Here is a 10,500-nt window from a genome sequence, read left to right on the forward strand (position 1 = left end):
ATACATGACTCCCCAGGCCCGACCCAGACGTCTATTGACCTCTGACTCACAGCCAGCAGAGACATGAATATCACTGCCAAGGTAAGTGAATCTATCCACGACCTCAACATCCTCACCACAAACAGACACAGACAGGACAGCAGCATCCAAGATGTCACCGAAAGCCTGGATCTTAGTTTTGACCCAAGAAATCCGTAATCCCAACGGCTCCGACTCCTCATTCAGCACCTCGAGGGCCCCCAAGAGGATGTCTAAAGTCTCCGCAAAGATGACTGCACCATCTGCAAAATCAAGGTCCGAGATCTTGACATTGCCAAACGATGCACCGCAACTTGATCTCTCCGACATCCTCCCAAAAATCCAGTCCATACAAGTGCTGAAAAGTGTGGGGGCAAGTACACATCCCTGACGAACTCCAGTAACAACTGGAAATAAGTCAGAGATGGTACCACCACACTTCACAGCACTCTCAGTACCAGAGTAGAGTTCAGACATCAGATCGATCAGTTTTGGTGGCACCCCACGAAGACCAAGAATCCTTCAGAGGACATCCCGATTCACTGAATCGAACACTTTACAGAGATCAACATAGGCTGCAAGCAGCCCCTGCCGAAACTCTCGTCTGCGTTCAGTGAGGACACGAAGTGCAAGGATACGGTCAATCGTTGACCTCTTTGGTGTAAAGCCTGACTGCTCTGGATGCTGGTGCTCAAGCAGATGGTGGCGAATCCTATCAAGAATTATCCGAGCAAAGACCTTGCCCGGCACTAAGAGCAGCGTCACCTCGGTAGTTGTTGCAGTCTTGGCAATCACCCTTCCCTTTCCAGAGAGGGACAACAAGGCCCCTCTTCCAATCAGTTGGGATGATGCCTGTGTTCCAGGCAGAGCACAAAACTGCATGCAACGACACGAGTGCAGCATTTCCACCAGCCTTGAGAAGTTCAGCATGGATGCCACAGATCCCTGGAGCTTTGCCCCGTTTCAACTGGTTCACCGCAGCCCGTGTTTCCACAAGCGATGGTGGACCACAGTTGATTCGAGGGTCAGCAACAGGGATTGTAACACCCTTGACGTCCAACTCGACATCTGGGGGATCAGCCTGGTACAACCGCTCAAAGTAACCGGCCCAGCGGGCCTTCACTTCAGACTCCTCCGTCAAGAGCCTACCACTCTCTGCTCGAACTGCAGTGCTCCGAGGGATGGGCTTGGATGAACGTAATGCGCGAATTCCCCTGTAAGCGGGACGAGAATCACCTGTCCACAGGTGATGCTCTACCCCCTCACAGATTCCTCGCACATTGGCCTCCTTGTCCACCCTCAGTGCACGTACAGTTTTACGCCTCAGCTCCCTGAACAGCTCAGCTCTGCCATTCAGACTGGCCCTGCGACTCTGGTCAATGGTATCCAGTGTCCCTTGAGAGACAAAATTCTTCTTTGCCCTGCGGTGAACTCCAAGGCATCCACCGGCAACATCAAGGACGGTGGTCTTGAAGGTGCTCCACAACTCTTCAGGACCCCCCAAAGCACCCAGACCCCCCAAGTGTCCACTCAGCCTGTTTGCAAACTCCTCAGCTACTCTCTCATCCCTGAACTTGGCAACATCCAGCCTAGGCTGGGATGGTACCATTCTCCAGGATTTAAGGTGCAGCTTTAGAGTTGCTACAACAAGCCTGTGGTCAGTATTGAGGAACTGAGCACTCCGGTAGACCCTGCAGTTCTGGATCATCCTCCAACGACCGTTAATGAGGACATGGTCCATCTCCTTTGCCACACCGCCAGCGTTGGAATCCCAAGTCCAGCGATGAGCTTGCGGGCGCTGAAACCATGAACCAGCCACCCTAAGTCCATGACTTCTTGCAAAGTCAAGGAACTTAGTGCTATTCTGGTTCATAGTTCCTGACCCATGGGGACCAACACACACCTCATAACCATCCCTATCAGTTCCAGTCGATGCATTGAAATCCCCCAAGACTAGAAGTGTATCTCGTCTGGGGCACTGATCAACCACAGACTCGAGTGTGGCGTAGAATGCATCCTTCACGGTGAGATCACTTGCCTCAGTCGCAGCATAAACAGAGACCAGGGAAATGACACCTAAGGAGTGGCGAATCCTTAATCTCATAATACGCTCGTTGACCGGTGTTACCTCAATTATCATTGGGGTCAGCCTATTGGACACAGCTACAGCAACTCCTTGGGTATGGTAACCATCAGAGCGACCAGACCAATAGTAGGTGTAACCACCCACCATTATCTCGCCGCAATCCGGTCTCTGAACCTCAGAGAGAGCTGCAATCCCGATGTCCAAACGCTTGAGCTCAGATGATAACAGAGACAGGTGATCATCCTCTCTTAGGGATAGGACATTCCAGGCACCCACCCGAAGGGACCGCCTCAGATTAACCCAAGGAGACCGCCGTCTGGTGGACGACACCTCAGCACCACTCCGACACACTCTCCCGCAATCTGACCCAGGGATGTTACCCCGTGGTTTCCCTCCTATCAATGATTGGGGGTCCCGAAGGCTTTGCCCCAATCCCGTCATCCGGTGAGCTGCCCTGCGAAGGGAAGCTGCACAGGAGGTACTCCCACGGAGTGGGTTTTCAGATTTTTTTGCGTTTTTGCGTTTTGCGGAATGAAGCGTTTTACGGTGGCCGGAGTGCAAATCCTGCCACCAACCTCCTAATAAGAAGTAACCCAACTGCAGGAGGACGTCCGCAGACACAGTTGGGCACTAGATATGGATGGCCGTTGGCTCACAAGGAGCTCCTCCGCCCTTTGACAGGTTTTGTTTTTAATCCTGCTGGGTGTCCATATCCAAACACCCTCCTCACCAGAAAACCTGGTGGGGGAGACGGTTTAGTCGCCGACAACCCGACCATGGAACAGGTTAGTACAGGTTTACATGGTACCTGTAGCAGGTCACAGATCGAACCTGACCTGTTTCCAGGTCAGAGGAAAAGTTTGGGTTTTAATCAAAAACAAAACAAACGAGCAAGCACGGGTACAAGTTCTGAAGCACATTCCTTCAAGGCACGAGGAGGAATGCCATCTTGCCCTTTGGCCTTGCTTATGTGCAGAGAGAGGAGTATTTTTTTGACTTCATGAAAAGAGATTATAGGGATGGACCTGGGATTGGTGAGGGGAGCATCAGAGGGAGATGGAATGTTAGAGTCATCCAGCGTGGAGTTAGAGGAGAAAAGAGAACCACAAAGAGTTGCTTTATCGGTCGGAGAGACAGCGATGGTATCATCAGAATGGAAAAGCGAAGGAAAGGTGGAGCGACAGAAGTTGTTGGAGATACTTTTAGCCAAGGACCAGAAATATGTTATGAGTGGAAGAAGATGACAGGTTGTCACATTTCTTTTGGATAAAGGTACACTTTGCTTCACGTATTGGAAGAGTGATCGTGACGATCTGAAATATGGATGGGGTCGTTGATAATTTGTTCCAAATCATTGAGAATGGCGAAAGTAATCGATTGAACTCAACCAAAATCCATGTGGGAAGATTTGAACCACTCCAAAGGTGTACATTGACATCTCCTAAATAGAGGAATTCCACTTGAGGGTGTGAGGATGTCATGGCCTCATGGCACAAATGAACCGAGTGAATTCTGAGGATTATCTACAAGGAAATGTGACCGGTTAATTAAACTGATGACATCATCGGTGACGTCATTTGGCAGCCATATCTGTTTTTTGAAAGAAAAACCGTTAAAAAAATCTTCGCCGAAATGGCTGAACAGATGGAGGTGAAACTTTACAGGTCTGATCAACTACGCATGCGGAACAAAGTTTGGTAATTATGATGTCATCAATGACCTGGTCTGGCAGCCATATTGAAATGAACGAAAATATATTTTGAAATTATTTCTCCAAAACCGCTTAACCGCTTGATGCGAAACTTTCAGAAGGATTGCAAAAAGATTATGGCTAAAAATTGTGAAACAAACAGACAAAGAGACAAGCCGGTAGGCGACGATGGGTCGCCGAGCATGGAAACTATAAGATATAGAGCAAAATGGATGTCATATAGCGGAGACGGAATCACCTTAAGATTATGCATCTCAAATCTCATACAGTTCCATCTCCTAATAATTACTCGGTATCCATTTGAATGAAAAGTACCGAAAATGCGGTTTGAAATCGGAAATCCCCAAAGTTCGAGGGGGTGCTGTGGGTGAACAAAGATCTAAATCAAAAATCCGGCTCGATCGTTTGTGCACAATGCATTCCAGACGATTAGTGTGAATTTTCATGACCATCCAACCATAACCCTAGGAGTAGCAGCATTTGGCGCGAAGGCGCCTCCAGCTCTCGTATATTATCGATTTTTGCACTAATTCACCTTTGAGCCCTGACCTAAGCGAAATCGGTCAATATGTGCTGAGGAAAAGTTGTAGTACTCATTGAATACCATGAACCTGCAAAATTTCATTCGTATCGATACACTCACCTGGTCGCTAGGGGGCCTTTAATTTTCGCCAATTTTCGCGCATACCCTAATTGTAGGGGGCGCTGCGGGTAAAGTATTCCATATATCACAAAAACCGGAATATATTTGATAGAGCATCACCTGTCGATCATTCGTGCCAAATTTCATAACCCTACGTGGGATAATGGCTTTCGGAATTGATTTCGCATGAACGGTACCGATTTTGAAGGTTTTTCGGTTGTTGCTAGGGAACCAAAGCATCCCTAGCAACCGTCACAATTTCTAAAGTACGAGGTCATAAGATGTACCTACTACCCGAGTTTGATCAAAATCCGCCCACGTTTACTACCAATTATGCTGATGACAAACGAACAAACATCCAAACAAACAGACAGAATTACTGACAATAAGGGTCACCTATTTTGGCAACCCAACAAACGCTACAGGCCAACATGCTGTACTTGGCGAATAAATTTTTTCTCCAAGTAACAAACAGACAGAAAGGGGCGAAAACATAACCTCCATCCACCTTCGCTGGAGGAAGTAACAAGTGAGACGTTTAAATACCAAATCACTCTTAGGTGTTCAAATCTGGCGTGGTTATTACCTCCGCCAGTGAAGGTGAAGGAGTTTGTTTTCACCCCTTTCTGTCTGTTTGTATGCAGGATATCTCAAAAAGTTGTGGACGGATTCAGATTAAACTTGGTGGACACTTTGGGTGTGTGACCATGACGAACTGATTCGATTTTGGTGAAGATTCCGATCTGGATATGATAGTTATTTCATTTTTAACGTGATTCTTCACCATATGAGAGATCGGGCCAAAAACGATCTAGTTCTGTATCGCATGGTATTTGAAACATGTGTCGGGCCAGATATGTTCTCGTGGATCAGGTATTACGTGGCGGAGGTGTGCACTCTACCGAGTGCCCTTCTAGTTCATCTTGGAATGATCCAGTGTCTTCTAGAAGGAAGTTCATCGTCTATTTAGCACATACACATGGAGGTAAAGGGTTTCACTTTGTCATATAGAGGGGTTCAGGGGTTACGTAAGGTGATTCGGGAGTTACATAACGGGATCACGGGGTTACATAAAGGTGTTCACGTTCACGGGGTTACATAAAGGGGTTCACGGGGTTACATAAAGGGGTTCACGGGGTTACATAAAGGGGTTCATGGGGTTGCATGGGTACATCAAGGAGGGAGAGGAAATTGAGGTGAATTTTGAATATTTTCCTTTAATTTATTCGGGAATTTCAAATGTGTAATTCTAAAATGCCAATGCTGGTATTATTTTGAACTTTAACAGGTTAAGTATTGTTTATTCATTTATCTAAATGCAAGTGACTGTCATGACAATTCATCTCAAGATGATCATATCGATTCCAGCCCAACATTTAACTCGTTTCACCTGTCTATGCCATTACTTGAATGTATGAATTGACTTCGAAAAACATGGAGCTACCAATCCGATTGTCATGACCAAGCCGATTGTCATTACCAATCCGATTGTCCTGACCAATCCGATTGTCATGACCAAGCCGATTGTCATGACCAAGCTGATTGTCATGACCAATCCGATTGTCATGACCAATCCGATTGTCATGACCAAGCCGATTGTCATGACCAATGCGATTGTCATGACCAAGTCGATTGTCATGACCAATCTGATTGTCATGACCAAGCCGATTGTCCTGACCAATCCGATTGTCATGACCAAGCCGATTGTCATGACCAAGCTGATTGTCATGACCAATCCGATTGTCATGACCAATCCGATTGTCATGACCAAGCCGATTGTCATGACCAATGCGATTGTCATGACCAAGTCGATTGTCATGACCAATCTGATTGTCATGACCAAGCCGATTGTCATGACCAAGTTCATTGTCATGACCAATCCGATTGTCATGACCAAGCCGATTGTCATGACCAATCCCATTGTCATGACCAATCCCATTGTCATGACCAACCCGATTGTCATGACCAATCCGATTGTCATGACCAATCCGATTGTCATGACCAAGCCGATTGTCATGACCAAGCCGATTGTCATGACCAAGCCGATTGTCATAACCAATGCGATTGTCATGACCAAGTCGATTGTCATGACCAATCAGATTGTCATGACCAAGTCGATTGTCATGACCAATCCGATTGTCATGACCAATCCAATTGTTACCCTTAACATTAACTTCGAAGCGAATATGTTTGGAATTGACGTAAACTGCCTCAGATTGCTCAGGGTGCATGCACCGAACCCCCGAGTAATGAAGTTAATCGGGTTGGCCCGCACATCAAATCCTTCACGTCTCCCCAGATAAGGGTTGTCGGATAAAACGATGAACATTTTTTAAAAGAAGCCAAACCCCCGATCCATTTCCCCCCTCCTCCTCGCTCCCGGAGTGTGTAGCAACGTTTGGTGAGGTGTCGCTCACCCTGCCCCCCTCCTTCCTCACCCCTCCTCGCTCCCCCACTCCCTTTTTCTCTCCCCCTTTAATACCCCAGACAGCGAAGTGATGGGTTGTATTTGTTTGTGTAAAATAAATTAGGAAATTGAAAAAGTTTTATTTTTGCTGAACATACTGTTGTAGTTGTCAAATGGGAACAGCTTCTTGGCTGGAATACTCACAAACCACTATTAAATTGGTCACACCGGTCCACCTACCAGTGCGGATGCTCCAAGCAGGGTCGTGGGCCTATTTGCTGCTCTATTGTACTTTGGTAGAACGTCTGAACTGGATAAGTGACGTGCTGGTACTTACCTCACACCCGGCACCAAATGTTCTATAAACATGTCTGTGGCACACCTTTTGTGCCAAAAACCGAGTCGTGGCAAAAAATATTGACACCCTTGCACTTTTTGTAAATAACTCAATTTTCTCTAAAAATACGTTGAAATTGACTAAAGTCTTTTGTTCTCCACAATTCTTTGTTTCAATGTTAAGATTACAGAACCTTTATTTTTTATTCAGAACTGAATAAATCCTTTTAAATCAGAAAATTAAAAGAAATGACATTGACAAAATTATTGACACCCAAGACTTAATATTTGGTATCACAGCCTTTGGACAAAATAACTGCAATGAAGGGCTTCCTATATCCATGAATGAGCTTCCTACTCCTCTCCACTGGCAGTTTGGCCCACTCTTCTTGTACAACCTGCTCCATTTCTCCCAGATTTGAAAGGTGTTCTCTCAACTGCTGTTTTCAGATCTCCCGACAGGTTTTCAATGGGTTTTAGATCTGAACTCATTGCTGGCCACTTCAGAACAGTCCAGCATTTGGCTTGAACCATTCATGGGTGCTTTATGAAGTGTGTTTGGGGTCATTGCCCACTGTAAGACCCATGACCTTCGACGGAGACCCAGCTTTCTGACACTGGCCAATCCCAATGGGTTGAACATTGCGCTCCAAAATGCCTCCTTGGTCATCTCCTGATTTCATGATGCCATGCACACATTCAATGCACCCAGTACCAGAGGCAGCACAGCAACCCCAAAACATCACTGAACCTCCTCCATGTTTGACTGTAGGGAAGGTGTTCTTTTCTTTGAAGGCTTCATTTTGTTTTCTGTAAACAGAGATGATGTGCTTCACTAAAAAGCTCTAATTTGGTCTCATCTGTCCAAAGGAAGTTCTCCCAGAAGGATTTTGGCTTGTTCAGGTGTGATTTGGCAAACTCCAGTCGGGCTTTCTTATGTGTGTCTCTCTCAGCAGTGGGGTCCTCCAGGGTCTCCTACCATAGAACCCCCTTTCATTGAGTTGGCAACAGATGGTGTGAGTTGAAACTGTCATACCTTGTGTTTGAAGATCAGCTTGTATCTGTTTGGCAGTTGATCGAGGTGCTTTCTCCACCATTCGAACAATCCTTCGCTGCAATCTTCGATCAAGTTTTCTCTTGTGGCCACGTCCAGGGAGGTTGGCAAATGACAGTGTTCTTGTTATTTCCTGAAGCAGTTTGTTTCACATGCATTTATAAAGGCTATTAATTTATAATAACCAGCATATATGACCCGTCTCTTTTCTGATGGGAAATACCAATCATTGCTGCGATGGTTAAGCGATGAGGCAAGAACAAAAAAGGATTCCTGGGAGATCCCTCTCCTTTCCACAGATATCCTATTGTCTTTGTACCCTACTATTTTGTGCTTCCCTCTCCCACCCCTCTTGTCTCCTGCCTTGTTATATGTTTTGGTGTATTAGCTCTAACACAAGCCTCGACTTGGTAAGCTGAAAAAAAACAAAAAAAAAAACATCCTGCCCTCCATGTGGGGATAACCAGCATCGCAAGTTGGCATTTGCAGTTTTGCCATGTGTGCCCCTGTTCCCATACACAAACCTTCCCCTGTTTTTTTTTTTTCGCATTACAACCTCTCCTGGGAGTTCCCTGAATCCACCGTCATTGGTTTTATTGAAATCCGTGAACCTGTTCTAAGGTTATAGCATGACAGACAGACACGACTCCCTATATAATACAGAATACGAGCAAATACCACCCGTCGCTTCACTGATGGGTATACAAGGGGGTGGGGAGTGAGGAAGGAAGGGGGAAGCAAGGAGGGATGGGGAGAGAAGAGGGGTGGGGAGGTGAGGAGGGTTGAGAGAGGGGAAGGCATCATGAGGGGAGGGGAAGGCAGCGTGACGGGAAAGGAAGGCAGCATGAGGGAAGGACAAGGAAGGCAGTGTGAGGGAAGGGCAGGGAAAGGCACCTTGAGGGGAGGGCAACGTAAGGCAGTGTGAGGGAAAGGAAAGCAAGACAGTGTGAGTGGAGGGTTCATCCGGACATAACCACCGTTTGACATGTATGGAAATAACCACCGTTTGGATTTGTGTGGATATAACCACCATCCAGTTATGTTCAGAGACATACTCATATATAAACACCACACACACACACACACACACACACACACACACACACACACACACACACACACACACACACACACACACACACACACACACACACACACACACACACACACAAACACACAAATGCAAGCACACACAGACACACACACACACACACACACACACACACACACACACACACACACACACACACACACACATATATATATATATATATTGTTGCGAATTCGCGCCCGCCGGCGTGCGATCGGTCACGTGACTCGAATTGCGGCACGTCGCCCACCGGACGGACAATTCTGTCGTGACCCTCTCGGACTAACGCCGGGAGCTAGTCACGGGTGGGCCTTTCGGCCTCACCACGATCTGCCAATCGGCCACCCGCATGGGATAGGGTTGTTCGCCAAACTCGACCTACCTAAGTACCCACGCGGATGGTAAACCGGGCGATCGCACCTCGCCGCAGGTCGACTCCGGACACGGGCCGCTTAAGCGGTCCGTTCCGTACTATCAGGATAACTGAGCAGTGTTATCGTCGGTCTCGACGGTTCCGATTACTTATCGGGTGTATTAAGCCCACGACAAACCCTTTACGTGAAGCAAGATGGAGATTCAACAAAGGGAAGGACGCAGTGAAATGGGGAACAAGTTCACACAAGCACTTTATTCACACAGACACAGAGCACACATATACAGCCAAACAGAATCAGAAATGCGCATATATCAATTTAAAACAACAACAACAATGCAGAGCTACGACCGAATACGCAAACACACGGCAACACTTAAAACAATACTACTTGATAGACAGCGCCACCCACAGACATTTACACAAAAAGCAAAGGAAAAGGAAAAAGAAGTCGCGACTTCCCTTTTCGTGGCCGGTGAGCCCCTCTCCCACGACCGTCAGCGTGGTCGCGCCTGTCCCCGACCTCTCTCCGGCACTCCTCGTCCGGACGCGCAGGTCCACCTCACAACCGGCGCTGCCGCGTCTCCCGTCCGTGCCTTCGTGACAGGCTGCTCGCCAAGCCGCGGGCGCAGGATTCTTCCCCCGACAAGACAAGCAGACAGGAAGCCTCGAAGAACCAACTCAACCCGAAGCAACTCGACCAACTCTCGACCAACACAACCCAAGGTCCGTCCTGTCCGCCTTTTGTAGCGCGGAGCTCCGCCCTTCGCTCCGCCCCGTTT

General features: G+C 47.3%; 1 protein-coding gene across 1 annotated transcript in view; it reads right to left on the reverse strand.

Annotated features, from left to right (window-relative positions):
* FBXL17 (F-box and leucine rich repeat protein 17) overlaps positions 1–6,689 on the reverse strand; it is a 112,988-nt gene extending 106,299 nt beyond the window's left edge. Inside the window, exon 1 of the mRNA XM_085847985.1 lies at positions 5,939–6,689. Coding sequence (XP_085704111.1) covers positions 5,939–6,689 — 751 coding nt within the window. The remainder of the gene's footprint in view (positions 1–5,938) is intronic.
* Positions 6,690–10,500: the final 3,811 nt, after the last annotated feature.

The sequence above is a fragment of the Eptatretus burgeri genome, chromosome 11 (assembly GCF_056783735.1).
Source record: "Eptatretus burgeri isolate ZD-2024b chromosome 11, Ebu_testis_v1, whole genome shotgun sequence".
Classification (NCBI taxonomy): Eukaryota; Metazoa; Chordata; class Myxini; order Myxiniformes; family Myxinidae; genus Eptatretus; species Eptatretus burgeri.